Raw genomic sequence first — 20,515 nt, forward strand, 5'->3', positions numbered from 1 at the left:
GGGCTGAAGGCTAACCGAAGAAGGGCTGTAACGGACTGCTGGACTGCTGCAGACTCTGCTACCCTGACCCAGACCCTTAGAGCTGCTGCTGGCTGCTTGGAGGAGTGATGAAGAATGAGGGCCAAGGGGCTGCCTTTTACAGGTCCCCTTGGGCCCTAGAAATGGCCGACTGGCTGCTGCAATCCCACCGACCAGTCTTTTGCCAATACCCGACTGTTGATGTCACCCGATTGCCACGTGGCAGTCCGGATCTTGCTGACGTCAACTGTTGATGTGGTGCTGACTTGGTGCCTTCTGTCTGCCTGTGTGTACTTGTCTGTACCCTGTGGCAGTCCATGTGGCTGTTGCATACACTGCTTGGCAGCCCTTCGTGGCAGCCTACGTAGTCTACCAGTAAGACATCCTCTAAAACGACAATCCTACCAGTCAGTGTATAGGCCATAAGGCACAGCATCTGCTGTGCTGGCCGGATGCTCGATTCCACGAGATCCACTCAGAAGGTTCTCCTTCGTCTTCCGTTTCTACACAAAGCTGTAAATTCACAATAACTAAACCGAATTCCCTTTCCCTATACTAGGCAACTCTAAATAAACTGCAAAACCTGAAGCTGTACCTTGGAAAAAAAAGGAACCACAAAATTCAACAAATTTAATTCTAAAAGAATAGAAAGCTCCCTGGCTGATTTTCTCCTTTGTAGCCTCTATGGTTATTTTTTATGCAACACCATTTGCTCATCAACCACTTCCCACTAGACTGCCGCTTGCTCCTAGCAAAGCAAAGGCCCTTTATCCAAAGACTGCGTCAGCCTTCATCAACCATCACCCAGCAATCTAATACCCTATAAAACTGCCATTTAAAATTGTGCCCATCAAACGCCATCCTTGCAAATGACCCTTTGTCATTGTATTGCACTGTGTTCCCTTGAACTGATGAACATTAGAAGGCTTAATGCAGCTCCTAATCTTCCTCTGTAGAGTGACTCACAGCTGCACCAAGATTTGTTGTGTAAATTTACACAACAGTGATCCTGTAAAGCGACAATGACAAATCTCTGCAGTCAAATCGCTACTGCGTCGTTGCTGTTAACACCTATTCCATTTGCTTCCACTAGTCGTTGATCTCACTTCTCTATTTTGTGGTGGTTACTATAGGCTCAAAGTGTTACTATTGATGCGATGACAGTAGTGGCAAATTCTCATCCAATCACCAACGGCATATTTACAAGATAGCAAACGACCAATTTATTGCTTTCTTCTTCCTCTGTCTTGCGATAGTGGTAGTGACGCTTCTTGCGATAGTGGTAGCGACGCTTTCAATATAATGATAGTTGCTTAGGATCCTTACAACCCACAAGCCACGTGTCATCGCCCCTTTGATTGTACAATTGAAGCACGATCTACTATGAGATCACGATTGTGATGAGGGGGTCAAGCAATCATATGTTGTATTAATGCATTTGCTCAACCATTCAGCTTGAATTCCAGCATATGCGTGGCTCTAATACCAATTGAAACATAAAACCAATTTGATGTACTTCCTATCAAAGTATCACGGGTGATGGTAGACTATCCTCCCAGCCAACCTGTACAACCAATGTCAATAATCGATCAAAACATTATGTTTCTACATTTAGTTGTAGAGCGCCATCTCCCTAGATGAACCTAGATGCCACATGTCCAATACTTAAGGTCTTGCTTTGATGCATCCTTTTATCCCTTCTTGGGATACACTATTTATCCACTTGACCCCAGGCACGTTTTCACAATTAGGTGCACCATGGCCTTTGGCCTCAGATCTATCTAGTCCGTGCCATTCTTCTTGACCAACGACCTTGGCGTTAAACCTTTTGACCATATATTGAAAGCACAACCCTATAAATGTCGGCACTCTAAAGGATGATGCTGACCGACCCTTACGTGGTTATGCTATCTCAACTTGAGCATGACACTTCTCTAAGTAGGTTGACGCACACTTGTCGATGAATATAATGAGTTCTCCTTCCCTATCTTCTGCTTCAGTTTTTTGAGTGTGGATGAGCGTGTGTGTGCACCAACAGTGTGAGAGATTGTTTGTATTCTACTGCTTTAGGTTAAATCACTTATCAAATGTGGATTTTCAGTTAGCCATTGGATAGGAATTTACAATTACACTTATGAATTCACACAAGAGATAAATAGAGAAAAGAGAATGCACCGACACTCGATGGGGTGTAAATGAGGTACAACCCCTACCTAAGGCTAATCCCATGTATAATTCTTTTGTTCCCATGTTGCCTGACTTTAATTTCAATAGTAAAACAGGTCCGAAGACTGAAATCAATGTGGACCTAGAAGTCCTACATAGGCTGAAGTATTACATGATGTTCTTTTTAGCTCTTAGGTTTGTTCTATTTTTGGAGGTCATCCGCTCTTAGGTACCCACTTCTTTTTGGTTTTTCCCCACCCTCTTATTTTATTATTTATTATCATTTATTAAATTTAAACAAACAAATATATAAATGGCTAATTAAAAAGGAATGATAATAATTGTGTCCTTATGTTTGGGTTGGTGTTTCATTTGTTTTCTTATGTGCACATGTTTATCTTTGCTTCCTTGTGTTAGCATTAGTGTTTCTTTTGTTTTTGATATTTAACCTAACTCTCTCTCTCTCTCTCTCTCTCTCTCGTACACACACCTCGCCCCACCACTTGCACGTTGTTCACCAGAGGGGGAGTCAAGGACGTGACATTGAAACTGCACAATGGCCGAGCTAAGGATCACGAGGGTCTAGTTGCGTTGGCTTCCCCTGCATTTGGACACTCAATACCATCACCCCCATCCACAAGGCAGGGGATCACTCAGTCTGGCCTGCATCGCTAGTCTCATTGTGAAGATCGGGCCGGAGAAGATGACCCCCAAGTAAGTGTATGAGGATATGATCTCAACTGGTGACCCACCGAAAGTGAACTGCTTCCGTTGCATGTTTGCTCGAGAGGTGTTAAAGATCATGACCTTAGTCTTGCTAAGGTTAACCTCCAAATCATGGGATAAACAAAAAGCCTGCAGTGCATCCAGGTGTCGCTGGAGCCCCTCGGGTGTGGACGACAAGAGTGCCACGCCATCTGCATAAAGAAGAATCCTGGTGATGATCCCGGCAAGTGAGCAACTGGTCCCTCCGAAAGCCCCCATGAAAGTCTCAAGCTCATTGATGTAGAGGCCAAACATGGTTGGTGATAAGGAACAACCCTGTTTGACCCCTATGATACTCATGATCTCATCTGTCCAACTTGCGCCTGTCCGAACTCGGCCTAAGACTCTCATAAAGTGCCATGACTGCCCAAATGATCTCCTGATCAAATCCTAGTGTCTATAGGCGTGTGATGAGACGAGCTCGAGGTACTGTGTCAAAGGCTTTGCAAAAATCCACAAAGCAGCAATATACCCTCTCCTTCCGTGATCTTGTTAGCACCTATGTGTTGGGAGTGTAGGGTGACACCTTAGGTGTAGGCCCGAGGCACTTTTTACTCCAACTAGTGGAGGTTTTTTCCCCCGAGCTTGGCAGGAACACTTCCATGGGACCTGCAGGGTGTGCTTAGCAAGCGCAACCCTATCCATGTATATGATGTGACTTTAGTCACATCTTCTCTATCAATCATTGCTATTGCACTTGCTCACTCCTCGTGTGTCTTGTCTCTGCACCAACAAATGGTATCAGAGCACAACCTTGAGACCACTGCTCTACGTGCAGTCATCTTCTTCCAGCCGCCCCCGCCAAGCTCGTGGACGTCGCTATCACCTTGCAGCCCTGTGCCTTTGCTGTTGCTGCTCGTGAAGCTGCTAAGCGTGGAGCCTGATGCTCGGCTTTGCCTTGCCTGTGGTGATAATCGCCTGTGCATAGCCGCCCCAGCCCAGCTCTACAGCCCAGCTCTACGCTGCTGGCTGCACATCGTAGGGACCTGTATCATCCCGTTTGGAGGTAGCCGCTCCATCCAGACCTGCGCCATCACTTGCCGTTGCTGTCGCATCTGCCCAGCCTGTGAACCAGAGCTCCTGCCGTGGAGCTGTCGCTGCTGCTCCGTGGACGTGAAAGCACAGAATAGACGCTGCCTACCTCTCTGTCGAAAAGCCGTCGTCTGCTCCAGTTGCCTTGCCGTCCCCCTGGCTGTCGCCTGTGCATAGTAGCTCTAGCCTGAACAGGCCGTCGCCCGTCTTCCAGTCGTAGCTGCCTGCGTGGAAGCGCCGTCACACGTTGCTGTGCGCCATCGCCTGCCTCGTGACCTGCATCGTCGCCCTTCTGCTCAAGCGTGACCTGCAGCTGCCCTTCATTGCCTGAGAGCTGTGCCTGGATACCTGTTCGTGGTGCTGCGAGATTTGATCGTGTTGCTGCTATCCAGCCAGGCATGTTGCGGGGAGCTGTCTGCACGTGAAGCTCCGCCATTGATTTGCGTCGTCACTCTTGTGGAAGCGCCTGAGCGCTCCGCCATGGAACTGCTCCAACCCGCTCAGTGCCAATGCCACGTGACCTGCGCCGTCGACGTGCTGCCTACACCTGGCCGTTTGCCTCAGACACGTTGCCCACGTCGAGCTACCTACATGGCGACCACAGAGGGATTGTTTTGGTACGGGGAGTTCTCTATCCGTGCGATACGTGCTGGTGTTTTTTCTTTAGCCCGCGTGCCTCGGGGTATTTCTTTTTATTTCAGGTACACAGTCTTTCAGGGCAGAATTAGTGAATTCTGAGCAGAAAGCACATGTCTTATTGGTCTTGAGATCTTTGCCTTGGGATTTGTGCATTTTGGGGAAATTCAGTGCAATTATACCTACTGCAATGGCAGAAAAGGATGTATTTGGATTGCTATCTGCAGAAGATAAGTTGGATGGGACCAACTATCCTCTCTGGTCGTACATGATGCGACATGTGCTTGTGGCCAAAGGCTTTTGGGGAATTGTGGATGGCACTCAGTTGCGTCCACATGCACCTGCTCCTTCACCCAGTTCAGAGGGTGAGTCGTCTCGAATTACAGAGATATCTCATGCACCTACTCCAGAGCAGAGTCGATGGGATGGCCGAGATGCCAATGCACATGCCTTGATAGCATTATCTGTTAACAGAAGCATTATTCCTCACATCCGCTCATGCAAAACAGCAAGGGCAGCTTGGGAAAGTTTGGCAAACTTGTACCAAGTCAAGAATGAAGCCCGTGTGGCATACTTGAAGAGGAAATTGGAGACTCTTCCTATGCTTGATGGTGATATTATGGATGATTATCTCACGAAGGTAAAGGATTTACGGGAGCAATTAGCATCTGTGGATGAGATTATTCCGGATGCCTCGTTGGTTTCTACAGTGTTGCAGGCCATCCCCGACACGTATCAAAATGTGTCCACTACTATGCGGCTCTTGATGAAGGGTAATCCCAATTCGATTACCTTCGATGAGCTTGTTTCTATACTCTTGCAAGAGGAGCAGTCCAGACATAACACGATCGTGATGCGTGTGGCTGATCAGGCTTTTATTGCCAGCCAGAAAGGCAAAGGTAAGGCTGCGTTTCAGGGGGGCAGCAAGCCCAAGAAAGATGCAGGCCAGCCATGTGGCAAGTATGAAAAAGAGGGTGATAAACCCAAGAAAAAGGGGAAGTGCAACTATTGCAGGAAGCCAGGACATTACATTAATGAATGTTGCAAGAGGCTTGAGAAGGAAAAGAGCAAAGAGGCAAGCATGGTAGTGACGGATAATGTCCCCAAGTCGGATAACAAAGAGGCTGCAAATTACACTTATACATCCTCCCATGATGAGGAATGGGCTTTTACAGTGTTATGCAGTTACAATCCGTCTGTTCATGATGCATGCCTATCTGTGAGTGATGCCAATGTATGGTATTTTGACAGTGGTGCTAGCAAGCACATTACCTCATAGAAGGATTTGTTTACATCTTATGCAGCTGGTTCTCATGGAGGCACGGTGACATGTGCCAACAACTCCTCCCATCTTGTGCAAGGAGTGGGAAAGATTGTACTTACCGCAGCAAATGGTGGTGCATTTACACTCTCTGATGTGCTATGGGTGCCTGGCATAAAAAAGAATTTGCTTTCAGTTTCAGCCATTGCCTGTGGTGGCTTAATGGTGAAGTTTTTGGATGACAGATGCACCGTACATGACATTAGTGATGGTGATACAATTGTGGCTTCTGGAACTTTATGCCATGGTCTTTACAGACTTGATCACTATGAGAGTGCTTTGCATGATGCTTTGTTCACCACCACCCCATCACAGTTGGCAAATGCTGAATTATGGCATGCTCGATTTGGCCATCTCAATTTCAGAAGTTTGCTGCGTTTACACAGCCATGAAATGGTGTCTGAGATGCCACACATACATACTCCGACTCGCCATGTATGCGAGGGATGTATCTTGGGGAAGATGTATCGCACACCGATTCCCAAAGATGGGACTGTCAGAGCTGTCCGAAGATTACAGCTTATACACAGTGATGTTTGTGGTCCTATGAGGACTCCATCTATTGGGGGATATCTGTATTTTGTCACTTTCATTGATGATTTCTCTCGTGACACGTGGCTCTACCCATTGAAGGAGAAGTCAGAGGTGTTTACAAAATTCAGACATTTTATTACTCAGGCTGAGAATTATGCCTCAGAAAAAGTGGGGACACTTCGCGCTGATCGAGGGGGGGAATACATGTCCAAGGAATTTCATGCATATCTTGCAGAGAGAGGCATCATCCATCAGTGTACCACTCCATACACCCCAGAGCAAAATGGGCTGGCTGAAAGGAAAAACAGGTCGGAAATGGAGATGGGTAGATGTATGCTCAAAGGCAAAGGTTTGCCCAACAGGTTCTGGATGGAAGCTCTCATGTGTGCAAATTATGTGCTTAACAGATGTCCCACAAAGGCCTTGCATAATCTCACCCCGTATGAGGCATGGCATGGTAGAAAGCCTTCTGTTGCTCATCTCAGAGTATTTGATTGCTTGGCCTATGCACATGTGCCACAGCAATATCGTACTAAACTTGATGATAAGGCTCTCAAATGCATTTTCGTGGGGTACATTGTTGAAAGCAAAGGGTATCGGCTGTATCATCCCTCCAGCAGGAGGATTATTACAAGCAGAGATGTCATTTTTGCTGAGGATTCCACTCAGCCGTTGCTGTCCTGTCAAAAACAGCCTGATGTCTACTCCAGGGATGTGTTTGAACAAATGCTGCCCATGACAACTGAAGGTCCCTCATTTTCAGAACATTCCAGTTTGATTCCCCATGCTGTTACGCAGGCTGGCACAGCACCTAATCAGCCTATTGTGGCTGAACCACATATGCCTATGGATGAGGCAAATATTGACCAGGCAGTTGATGAGGAAAGGACAGCCATTCAGTCATCCAAACGGGTGCCCAGGTGGCTGATTGAAACATTACGGGACAGCAGGTTACATACTCCTTTACCTGTGAGGACTCGTGCAAAATCTCATCATGCATCTGGGTTGTTTACTGATTATGCCTTTCAGAGCACATGCAGTGATGAAGAACCTCTGACATTTGAGGATGCTGCAGAGGATAGTGATTGGATGGCAGCCATGCATTCAGAATATGATTCTATCATGCAAAATGAAACGTGGCACTTGGCTGAATTGCCTCCAGGCAAAAAGGCCATATGTACTAAGTAGGTTTACAAGATTAAGCGGAAGGCTGATGGTTCAGTAGACCGCTTCAAAGCAAGACTCGTTGCGAAAGGGTATGCTCAGCAAAAGGGTATTGATTTTGATGAAACCTTTGCCCCTACCTCTCGCATGACCACTATCAGATGCAGGATTGCCATGGCAGCCCATCATGGATGGCAAGTACATCAGTTGGACATCAAAACAGGGTTCCTACATGGAGACTTGCATGAGGAGGTTTATGTTACACAGCCTCGTGGATTTGTGCAGGATGGTCAGGAACACTTGGTGTGCAGGCTTCGCAAAGCTCTATATGGCCTTAAGCAGGCACCTAGAGCTTGGTATGAAAAGATACACACTTATTTGGTTGCCCAGGGATTCTGCGACAGTCCAACTGAGAGTACCCTCTATGTTAAGAGGACTCAGGATATTTTATTGGTCATTGTTTTATATGTTGATGACATGCTGCTCACAGGCCCCAATGAGCAAGATATTGCAGCCGTCAAGGCTGAATTACATTCCTCATTTGAGATGAGTGATCTGGGCCCTTTACATTCTTATTTGGGCATTCAGTTTATACAGCGGGATGATGGTATTGTTCTGAAACAAACTAAATACATCCAGAAGTTGCTTCAGCGGTTCTCTTTCCAGGATTGCAAGCCAGTTGCAACTCCTGTGGAGCCTAGCAGGCTGTGGGCTGTTTGATTTATTTGTGCAATACACGGCCAGATATTCAGTTTGGGGTCTCCTTATTGAGCAGATTCATGCATTGCCCAGGAACTAAGCATTGGCAGGCTGTTAAGCGGGTGTTCCGCTATTTGCACGGTACTATGCACCTTGGTTTATTCTTTCCCAGGGGGGCTGATCCACAGCTGCATGCTTTCTGTGACTCCGATTGGGCAGGATGCTTTGACACAAGAGTGTCCACTTCAGGTTTTTGCTTCTACTTTGGGCAGTCATGCATCTCTTGGTTGAGTAAAAAGCAACCTTCCGTGGCCACTTCTAGTTGTGAAGCTGAGTACAGGGCAGCTTTCACAACCACCGTTGAGTGTGTTTGGCTCAGGCAATTATTTGCTGATTTGGGTATAAGACAGGAGTCTGCTACCTCTATTTTTACAGATAGTCAGAGTGCTTTGGCAGTTGCGAAGAATCCCGTCTTCCATGCTCGCACAAAGCATATTGAGGTTCATTATCATTATGTCAGAGAGAGATTGTCTGCCTCAGAAATCAGCATGATCTATGTGCCTACACATGACAATGTGGCAGATATATGCACCAAAGCATTGTCTCGTGAGAAGTTCGAAGGCTTTCGCAAACTTCTGAACTTACTTCCTTTTGGTGATTGATATCACATTTGCGTTGTACATTGTCACCACTTCACTCCAGGGGGGTTTGTTAGCACCTATGTGTTGGGAGTGTAGGGTGACACCTTAGGTGTAGGCCCGGGGCACTTTTTACTCCAGCTAGTGGAGGTTTTTTCCCCCGAGCTTGGCAGGCACACTTCCATGTGACCTGCAGGGTGTGCTTAGCAAGTGCAACCCTATCCATGTATATGATGTGACTTTAGTCACATCTTCTCTATCAATCATTGCTATTGCACTTGCTCACTCCTCGTGTGTCTTGTCTCTGCACCAACAGATCTGGCCTCCTGAATGACACTCCTGAGTGTGAGTATGTGATCCATAGTCCCATGGTCTCACTTGAAACCGGCCTGACCGTCTGCTCTGAGCCCTCTCATCTCTGCGAACAGGTTGACCGACGCATCCAATACTGCTGCATAGATCTTGGACATCACATGTCCAATCATGATAGTCCTGTAGTTACTCGGGTCCATGGAGGGGATACGCCTCACTGGCTCGTCTAGAGAGACAGTGCTTCCACTCCCACTTTCAAGACCCTCAGACCAAGGGTCTTCTCTTGGACTTCTTGGTCCGACCAGCCGGTATATGGTAGCCCTTGTTGGGGACGTGACATGTCAGAGATAGAGTGGACACGGGTGAAGCGCCTGCATATCCTCATGCTCTCACGGATGATCCGGGGGAAACCATCTGTACCACATCACATCATTCAGGCCGAGTTTGGTGCTTCTCCACTCCAGCTAGATGTAGCCTTTCAGACCATCACATATCTACACCGGGTTAGATCATATGGAGACTGCACATCAGGGAGACAGAGGTTGCCAAAGTTGGCTTTTGATTCCTCCATGAGGTTGGCAGCAGAGGAAGACGAGCGATACTGGTATGCGCGGACTCACAGATGGTTTGTGAGACTAGGGTTTCACATCGATAGGATACCTCCTTTTCAGTACAGTTTAGATGCCCCTCCGGTACTCCCACCCACCATCCCGATCGGGCCATACACCAATCAGGTCATTCAAGAGGATCTCCTGCAGCTACACACCTTTAGGACCTGGTTGGAGCCGAGGGAGCTTCCAGTGAAGCTGAGTTTCTACAGAGATTATTGTCTTCGTATTTCGGAGGAGGGATTCATCACACCACCGGGGTACACTGAGCTTCATATGCCTCACTCACTACGGATCTCCATCGGACAGTTTTGGGTATCATCACACCGCCTCCACATAGAGAGCAGTAGAGCAGAGGGGATTCCTAGGGAGCATCGCATATGCATATTGTGCGACTGTCAGGAGGTTGAGTCGGAGGAGCATTTTATTTTCAAGTGCCCAGTGTACTACGAGATCCGAGGTCGCTACCATTGTCTCTTTAGAGACGGCTCCGAACTCCTTTCCAGATTCCTCGCCTACCCAGATCAGAGATGCCTCGCGGCCTTCATTCACGAGGTGGTTCGACACAGAGAGTACTTACTTAGGCGACAGGGCTTGGCCACACCATCAGCCACCTCTCAGAGCAGGATCACAGAATTCTTCCCATCGAGTGACATTGATTGTCCAGTCTCTAGCCGTAGACGTGACAGAGACTCCGACCTGACGATCGCAGCATGACACACGAGACATCGAGGGGACACAGATCACTCTGGGGGACCTCCCGTCATTGTTTAGATCCGGGATACGTCCCACGAGAGTCATGGTGGCTCTGGTCTTGCGGCGAGCCTCCTCCAGGAGATCGAGACGCATGGCACCCCTTGAAAGACGCTAGCGTCCCATCATCGGCTATGCACCAGCCAGGGCGACATGACATACGGAGGATTCTGCTCCGCTCGAGTCTTTTTTCTTTTCATTGTCACACCCAGATGTATTTGATTATGTATGATCAGACTTAGGATTTATCACCGGTGATGATGCTCGTTTTAGTAGCTCCACCCTTACTGTGATTTGTATCAGGTTTTCTTTCAGTCTAATAGACCCATCGGTCTTCCGAAGACACTAATAAAATTTCTTTCTTTCTTTCTTTCTCTCTCTTTCATTTCTTTTTCTTGTTTTTAGCTTTGTAGCTATCAAAGTTTTTATTGTTTGGACTGGGATCTCAAAGCTGGGTTTACCCTAGAGAATTTGGAATCTTTCAAAACCTAGATGGCAGCTAATGCTTGGGTACTGATGTGTATGCCTAGTTGTTCTATGCCTCAAAAGCATTGTGATTTTGAAACACCAAAATATATTAAGTCTTTTGGGTTTATTGTAACCCAAGTCTTCCTTATGGTTGTGCAGCTTGGAAATTTCATCAAAACCCTAAGAAACCTAGATTCATCGGAGTGGCTTGTAAGAATTTTTTAATTGATGCATGAAAGTGGTTGAGTTAATGCTTCAAGGTCATATTTCTAATTGATGTGTTGAAGTGGTTGAGTTATTGCTTCAAGGCCATATTACCAGTTGTCCATGAACTTTGGAGAAACCTATTGAGAGAGGCTGATGTTCTAGTAGATTTGAGTTGGATTATTTTCACAACTTACAATCTGGCCAAGCATTCTAGTTTCTTTTTGCAGCTTTTCAAAGCTGCTTTAGTGAATCTTTTGGAGCTTTCTGCTTTCAATTTCAGGGAAAATGTAAAACTGTAATTAGTTTTCTAGCCTTTGATGGTCTAAACAAGTAAAGGTAATTGTGATTTACAGTTTCAGCCAATTCTTGAATTGCGATTTGATCTCAGGCAGTTTTTCTTTCAGATTTCGTTTTCTATCTGAAAGCACTCTGGAAGGTAATTTTATCTATTTCTAAACTATTATATCTAAGTTCTGAGAGTGCTTGGAAATATGTAAATAGCAGGACTGTAGCAGAATATGAGAGTTTTCAGCAAATCATCAGGCCAGGAAGAAGCAAGAGCAACCGTAGAGTATTTGCAAGCAGGAGTGCCCCACAATGCTAGCGCTGAGTAGCAGGAGAGGAAACTCAAATTGAATTCATCTCGAAAGTGTTCTGCTGCTGCGATTTATTACCAGCTAATAATAGGCCAGTTGATCTAACGGCTTAGAATGTGCCACATGGCTTCGTAGGATTTTAGAGTTTCTTAAAACACTCTAGTGCTGGCCAAGTAAAAAACGACTTTTCTAATTTAATAGATCCTAACTTTAATATTTAATCACCTATTCTAGATTAGAATAATATTTAAGTAATTAGTTTAATTTTTAATTATGTCTTTTTAATAATCTGCGCCCCACAAAGTTAATCAAACAAATAGGCCTAGAATAAATACAGCCTTAGGCTTCTAGGGTCATAACTTGTGCACACATGGTTATGGATTCCAAGTTGTGGGGTATGCATACCTTACTACTACTATCTTTTCAGATGACGTGATTGTGTTTGCAAAAGAATAAAAGAACATGCAGGTGCGCCTGAATGCATTGTGTAGATTCTACAAACACTCGGGCATGCAATTAAACATTGCAAGACAAAAGTCATGGTAATTGGGACACGAAACAAGCACATGTCCTTCACACCCGAAGGCGAACCACTAGAAGCAATTGCATTTTATAAATACCTAGGGAATACTATCATATCATATCATATGAGAGAGAGAGAGAGAGAGAGAGAGAGAGAGAGGTGACATTGTGACTTTTCTACATGCAGGGATAAAAAAAAGATATTTGCCTCAGAGCATGCAGTGTATGAACCATTTGGCGTGGATGTATTTCTGTCACCTAAGAAAATTAACCATATTGCTCAGTATGTTGAACTCCCAATGTGCCATGCAAATGGAAAGCTACCGTCACTTCTTATTCTTAACATTCAGGTACGTTGCATGTTCCTGAATATTGGAGGAGTTGAAACGTTTACGATTTCACTTAGATTTTTTGCCGAAATATAGCTTATTTGAGGATTTTCATCTGAGAATTCTGCCAAATCTTCAACCTTGTCGATTTTAAAGGTTGTTGCCTTTTCGTCTATAACTGATTTAGGAGCTGGGTGGGGGAGTGCAGCAAGGATTGATAAAACTAGAATTGGACTGAATTTAAGAAAATAAGATATGATCAATTAAGCAATTGCAAACTAGTTTTATTCATGTTTTATTGTTTGCCGCAGATACCCCTGTACCCAGCAGCTATCTTTTTAAATGAAACTGATGGAGAGGGGATGAACTTGGTTTTATATCATCAGCTTTCAGAAAGCTATTCAAAAGTTCCTTCTTATTTTCAAGATATGTTTATGGTAAGATCATTGCATTATTAATAACAATGCATGTACCCTGTCTCTTATATATCGCCCGTTTGGTTGCATGTGACCATCTAACTTGTTGAACTTCTGAGGCCGAAGTTGTTCAGGGGATTGTTTCAAATTTTTGCATGACCAACTTTAATATGCCATTTTCCATATGCATGCTAAGTTTAAATCCATTTCCAGTGCTCACAGGAGAGTTATCTAAAAAAGGTGCTTAAATATTTTGATAACTACTTTTACAGTAAGGGATTTTTAGTTAGTCAATAGCATGGGTATTCAACGAACGATAGTCCTTTGTTGTGTAACTTATAGTCTTTTGTTGAGCTTATTAAGTCGGGATACCTGAAGCAGAGAATGGTAGAGTCATCCCAAAAAGTTCAAGTTGGGAACGAACAGGCTCATCCACTACCGTAGTGGAGCCTGGAGGACTTGGTGGGAGTTCTATAAGTCAGAAGTTTAAGTCCTTGGAATGCAGAAGCAAGTTGAAGTCTGGATGAACAGGCTCACATACTATTGTAGTGGAGCCTGGAGGACTTTGTGGGAGTTTTATAAGTCAGAGGTTTTAAGTCGCTGGAGTGCAGAAACAAGTTATATATGGGTCCCTCTTAAAACTTATAACTTAATAGACTCTTCGTTGGAATATTAGTGTCACCTCGCCACTTCTGAGCCCCCATATGAGGAGGACATGGGGGTGGATGACTTAACCATATAGGATGGAGAGAGAGAGGTTCAGGGCTGCCATGTAGGCGCCAAACTGGCTGTCACATGGACAGTACATAGGTCTCCTTCGTGTATTGAATGTAGGGAAGCCTCAAGGGCCACCCTAGCCAGCATCAGTGGCTGGCAATAGACCCTTGGCGAGGCACAGGGGCAGACATATGGGGACCAGCAGAAGGGCTGCAGAAGAGAGAGAGGTCTGGCTGGGAGGCTGCAGAAGGGCTGGAGTAGGGCTTGCAGATGCAGAGCCAATAAAAGGCGCCTGCAATGGACCTTCAACAGATCCCACATCCAGGGACCTTAAACAGATCCCACATCTGGGGACCTTAAACAGATCCCACATCGGTCCAGTCTGAGGGCTGTTGGTGGCTGGCTCACAGACCAGTCGGCCAGTCTGAGAGCAGGTCGGCACCAGGTCTGAAGGGCAGCAAAGATATAAAAGGGTCCCTTGGGGGGTATTCTGCAGTTCAGTCTCTGGGCAGATCAGTCCACTCTGTGTGCAGACCAACCAGTTGGTGGGATGCAGAGGAGCAGCAGAAGAGGTTCTCACAGTCAGTGCAAAGAAGGCCCATTGTTGCCATGTTTTAATGTTGTAGGTATTTTGATTGTCAAAAAGGGAATTTGACATTGTGTCCATGCTTGCACAAGGTCCAAATTGCAGGCTCCAGAATGTAACCGTCTCCGCTTCTAGAAATATTGCGGAGTGAGCTCCCAATGGAGCATCGCCCCTTATGCATCCATTCAGTCCCCATCTTGATGAGGGGAGAGACTATTTGCATGGCCAGTTTTGAGATACGTGCCTCTGCTTTGGAGAAGTCCTAGCTTAATCCCATCTCTGTATTTAGGACAATCATGATGTAGCTCGTTAACTAACAGAGATGTAATTGTAATTTTATTCTCAATATGATGTGCCTATAGTAATTTTAGGATGGCCTTTTAGGTATACAACTTGTACAATCCTTTGAGTTTGCTGGTGCTTCTGTGTCATACAGTTTTTTGATAGCATGGATCAAAGCAGCAATTTGGTGGATATTATGTGACTGATATACGATTAGTTCTTCAAGTTTCTTTTTAATCTCTCTTTCAATGTATTAGTAACCTAACCTGATTGTTAATCGGCTGAAACAGAAATTACTTGATGATGAGGTTGAAAAAGTCAAGGGTTTTGCGGTAGACTCTACAATACAATTTCGGGAAAGACTAAAGATCCTAGGTCGTGTTGTAAATCCTGATGAGATCCACCTCAGTGTGGCTGAAAGAAAGGTCGTTTACACTTACAATGAGAAGCCGGTTCTGTCCCGACCACAGCACAGTTTTTATCAGGTGTGAAAATGGAATTGATATCTCTGATTAAGCTCTTGCTGCCTGGAAGGTCTAATTCAAATTTTTTCAATCCATACAAAATGAACTACTTTGGTCTTGATTGTTAATAATGTCAAGCTCCTATCATTCTTCATAATAGTCCCGAATCTTACATGAAATTTTGCCCATATTTAAAACATGGGGGGTTTAACGACAGTCATAAGTTAATGCTCTTTGCTGATTTTTAGGGTCAAAACTACCTTGAAGTAGACCTTGACATGCATCGCTTCAGCTACCTTGCAAGGAAGGGTGTGGAAGCATTTCGTGAAAGACTGAAGCTGTGCATTTTGGATCTTGGTCTGACGATACAGGTGAAGTAAAAAAAGAAGACTTGTTTATCATTGCATGTGTGGATGTGGAAGCATGCATGCATGCAAGCAGTGAATTGGCACCTCACAGAGTTTGCATATTCTCACTCTCATGCCTGCATATTCTCACTCTCATGCCTGCATATCTGCACTCCCACCATAAGAAGGTGGTACGTCTACAGGAGAAACAGTTTAAAAAGTGTGCTTAGTCTAACGTGCTGAATTTTGTTTGTCAAACCAGGGAAATAGACCTGAAGAACTGCCAGAACACGTTCTTTGCTGTGTGCGCATCAACAAAATTGACTTCACTACCTGTAAACAATTGTCCACAACATTGTCCTCTCATTCAAAGACTGAGAAACATCACATAACTGCTGTTAATGGAGCTGATGATAACATTGAGTCTGTTATGAATGGAGATCTCTCTTGAAGGAGAGTACACTGTTTCAAGTACACATTTTGTTATCCAATAACCATACTGGATGATTGGTTGAACAGATGGCTTGACATTAATAAGTCAGTTCACATGAGAATTCTTTCGCAAGCAAGGTTCAAACAGACCCACCCTATTGCAAGTTTGCAAATTTTGAAGCTTCATGTAAAGCTATGGTGAAGAAAGCATGGCCGAAGCTAAGATACTTCTCCTTGCTTGGATAGGGATATTTTCTTCAAATTCTTCATTCTCTTCGATTGGAATATGACCACCTGTAATTTGGGACAGTGAATGCTTGTATTAATAAATTTCCGTGCATGCCAAAAAGGGCACCCCTTAAACTTTGTTCTTTCTCAACTTTAATTTATTGCTACTACAAAGATTAACACACAATCTGGCCATTACTCTTTTTTAGAGGCAAGTTGTCTTACCTGTAATTTGCGACTGCGAATACTTTGTATTAATAAATTTCCGTGTGTGCCAAAAGGGCATCCCTTAAACTTTGTTCTTGCAGTCTTTATTTTCAGCTTTAATTTATTGCTGCTACAAAGATTAAGACACAATCTGGCCAATAATCTTTTTTAGAGGCAAGCTGCCTTTGCAAAGCTGTTGGTGCTGTGTTCGGTTGTATTTGTTGCTGGTATTTGAAGCTCTTCTATTATTTTTGATATTGTCAAAGGCCTGCATTCTTGATTTTGATAAAGTTTTTTCTCACAGCAAAGAAATGCAGTGAGAGAGAGAGAGAGAGAGAGAGAGAGAGAGAGAGAATATTAACGTCCACGGGAGACCTCACGGGCCTATGGGACAAAGTGCACAGAAAAGCGAACTCATACAAGCCTCAGTGGGCTGAAGCAAAGGGTACTCTAGGACCCCTGCTGAGTACTAGTCTATGCTAAGAGAATCATAATCATAGACAAAAAAGTCAACTACGGTTGTAGAGTGGGCCATATCAATCAATCTCTCCAGGCGCAGTGTGTGTGTGTGTGTGTGAGAGAGAGAGAGAGAGAGAATATTAACGTCCACGGGAGACTTCACGGGCCTATGGGACAAAGTGCACAGAAAAGTGAACTCATACAAGCCTCAGTGGGCTGAAGCAAAGGGTACTCTAGGACCCTTGCTGAGTACTAGTCTATGCTAAGAGAATCATAATCATAGACAAAAAAAGTCAACTACGGTTGCAGAGTGGGCCATATCAATCAATCTATCCAGGCGTTGGGACGAAACTGAAGCTTGGTACAGTGATGGCTCTTTGGTGGGCTGCGAAGATGTCTTGTATTTGCGTTTGTCGAGCTGTCTCATGCTGCGGTGGGGGATGCGGTCTCCTCGCTCTCTGGACTCTCTAGGCTGTCTAGAGTGCCTCGTCTCTGTCGGTCTCCCTTGAGGAAAGTTGTGATAGGTTGGACCTCAATAGAGTATACTTCGGGGGCTCTCTGTTGCACATGTGGCTTCTGCGTCCCTCTCTCGGTGGTACTGTGCCGGCTTCTCATTTAGATTGCTCTCATATTGGCTAGCTCCTCTTCCTCCACTCCACTGTGTCTAGGGGTTGACTCAAATGTATAGAAGTCTGTGATGTGCCGCTGTGCTCGGTCACCCTCTGTCTTGTAGTGGTATGACCATCCCCTGCTACTCTGATTTGTCGTAGAAGTGTCTCCTTGTGTCTTATCTCCATCAGATAGAGCCCGATACAGACCTGGTCATGGATATGGATCAGTCATGACAAAGGATTGAAGCCACTCCCCTCTAGGTAGAGACAGTGGTAGCGTCCTCGAATCTCGTAGTAGGTTAGACAAATATAAAGAAAATGCTCTGTCTCAATCGCCCCCAACGTGCATGGCGTGTAGGCCCGTTGCTCTCTAGGTATACCCGTTGCTCTCCTTGTCTCGATCCTCAGCTGATGGGATGAAACCCGCATTTGACCAATGGCAATCCTAAGTGCATGAGAGACTCCTCTATCCTCAAGATATTGGGGTCTGATAATGAATCTGTCCTTGATACTCTTACGAAGTGGTTGCGATAAAATTGGGTCTTAGTGGTGAGCTCCTGGTCCCCCCCTTAAGTCTGGGATGTGTGAAGCTAGAGGAGGTCTAACTGTATGATACGGTTGATCTCATCTCGCGGGATCGACTCAGGAGGTGCATCCATGCTATACTGAAAGGAGGGAAGCTTGTCCATCTGGATATCGTGTCTGGCAAGCCATGTAGATATGCGTGCATACCATGTGTCTGCCCCGCTCTCTGCGAGTCGTATGGATGACTCTAGGGCCAATCTCGGAAGTCTCCAATGGGGTAATCATCCTGGATCCCATCGTCACCTGTAGTCGCTCAAAGCTCCTCCAGTTTGTCCTCAGAAGATCGCACCCCCAAAAAGGTGCTGCATACATGACAGTCGGCCGCACTAGTGTGTTGAAAAGTCAACCCTTCGTCGGTGGATCCTGGAAGTGCGCCTGGAAACACTGTCGCTCTAGTCTAGCCAAAGCACTACGTCCTTGTGTGAGTCGTCCCTGGGCTGCATGTTTCATCGTGAAGATGGGTCCTGTGAAGACTACTCCCAAATATGTGTATGATTGCACTATCTCCACTGGCTCACCCCGATAGGTGAAACTAAGTCGGTGAGTCATTACTTGTGAGGTGTGGAAGATCATAACCTTAGTTTTCCCAAGGTTGACCGTCAGATTTCTCTCTCTGCAAAAAACCTCTAGTGCCTCCAGATCTCTCTACAGCCCCTCGGCTGAAGAGGATATAAGGATTATATCATCAGCATATAACAATATTTGTATGAGGAGATCCCCTAGTAGTGAGCCCTCACAACCTAGATGATCTATGAAAGATGTGATCTCATCAATGTAGAGTCCAAAGAGAGTCGGTGAGAGAGGGCAGCCTTGCTTCACCCCAGTGGTGCTCTCAATCCAATCCGATAGACCGCCTGGGGCACGGACCCTACCTTTGACTGAGTCATATAAGCTCATCACACCCTAAATCAGCTTTGGGAGACAGAGAGAGAGAACTTCTCTACTGTGTGTTCTCATCCATTCTTCTAGGTCATGATGAAAAGAACAAAAAGAGTTGGTCCGAGAGGACAACCTTCTTTGACACCTATGTCACTGCTTATGACCACTTTCCGTTTTGGTGAGGACTGACTACAGGATGGCATAGCGATCCAGCTGCCTTGATGTGAGGTGAGCGAGGTACATCCACAAGTGGTCGTGCTAGCGTAGCTAATACTTTCTATGTAGACGGTATTTGGCTTGTCTGAGTGTGTTGGGGAGTTTGAGTTTTTCCAATCTTTCCCATAATTTTTTGCATGTAATTGTGTCAAAGCTTTCTTAAAATCTACAAAGCAGCAAAATGGAGCCTCTTTTTTATGCTTTGCCCCTTCCGATATAGTCCTTATGGTGACCAAGTGGTCTATTGTCGAATCCTTGGGAAGGAATATTGCTTAGGATGGTGCTCGGACTCGTGTCTCTGCCTATTTGCAGATTTTTTGCTCAAGAATAGTTCCATACAAGTTGGCCATTAGGTTGCTAGTTTTTTGCCATTTTGCTAATGCTGTCCCCCTCCCTCTTGTGGATCGTACAATTCTGCTGAGTTGTCATTCAAGGGGAAACCCTTCTTCTAGGGCCATATTCAAAAGCTTGGTGAGCACTTTACCCCTACCCCCATGTGAGCATCTTTGCTACCATCCTTGTGTGTCTGGAGCCTTTCCATTTGCTAGCTTTTTAAGCCTCTTCCCTGTGTCTTCTTCTGTTGTGATGTTGTTTGCTTCTCTCCATCCCTTTTTAGAGATCTCTGAAAACTTTCAAGCTGCTTGCTTTTAAGAAACAATGTTTTGGAATTTCTCACCATATGTTTGTATGTGTGAGCTTTGTCCTCTTTCTTGGCTTCCTTTCTTGCTTTCCAGACCTTATTTATGTTTTTGCGTTCTTAGTCGTACCAGTGATTGCATGGCATCCCAATGCTCCTTCCCTTGCTTTTACCAAAGCATTTTTTGGTGGTTCTCAGCAACACATCTGTTATGTATTGTTCATCTCATGGCAAGTAGATGGCATTTGACCTTGTTATGCTACTTCAATGTCCATCTCATAGATATGGGCCTTTTTGTAATCCATTCACAGCCTTGGTTGTGCATAAATTCTCTGTTTTTTGACAACATTCCCCGTACCTACAATGCCTAGAGAGATTGCTCTATGGTCGGACTTGAGAGACTCTCTTTTGGACTTGAGGTATTGGAGTATGTGCCTTTTGTCCGGGATCATGATCATATAGTCAGGTTCCTTAGCCAAGTCTGATGGCATAGTAGGATGTTGCAGCACCTCATGGCGGATGTAGCCGCACCCCTCAATGTACAAGTCAACAAGGTACCATTTGTTTGGACCTCGGAGTGCGACCATTCCTTTTGGTATTTGGAGCTCATGTTGGCTAAAGTCCCAATTGTCCAACCCGGACTGGACACTACCATTCCATGTGTTTGTCGATGTGTCTAAT

General features: G+C 45.2%; 1 protein-coding gene across 3 annotated transcripts in view; it reads left to right on the forward strand.

Moving 5' to 3' along the window:
- LOC147899039 (uncharacterized) overlaps nucleotides 1-16,476 on the forward strand; it is a 62,297-nt gene extending 45,821 nt beyond the window's left edge. For all 3 annotated transcript variants that reach the window (XM_087378004.1, XM_087378003.1, XM_087378005.1), the window contains exons 7-11: nucleotides 12,627-12,789; nucleotides 13,080-13,205; nucleotides 15,060-15,254; nucleotides 15,482-15,604; nucleotides 15,843-16,476. In XM_087378004.1, coding sequence (XP_087234130.1) covers nucleotides 12,627-12,789; nucleotides 13,080-13,205; nucleotides 15,060-15,254; nucleotides 15,482-15,604; nucleotides 15,843-16,031 — 796 coding nt within the window. In that variant the 3' untranslated portion in view covers nucleotides 16,032-16,476. The remainder of the gene's footprint in view (nucleotides 1-12,626; nucleotides 12,790-13,079; nucleotides 13,206-15,059; nucleotides 15,255-15,481; nucleotides 15,605-15,842) is intronic.
- Nucleotides 16,477-20,515: the final 4,039 nt, after the last annotated feature.

The sequence above is a fragment of the Dipteris shenzhenensis genome, chromosome 8 (genome assembly GCF_047967505.1).
Source record: "Dipteris shenzhenensis isolate YYH24624 ecotype China chromosome 8, Dip_SZ_1.0, whole genome shotgun sequence".
In the NCBI taxonomy this organism is placed as follows: Eukaryota; Viridiplantae; Streptophyta; class Polypodiopsida; order Gleicheniales; family Dipteridaceae; genus Dipteris; species Dipteris shenzhenensis.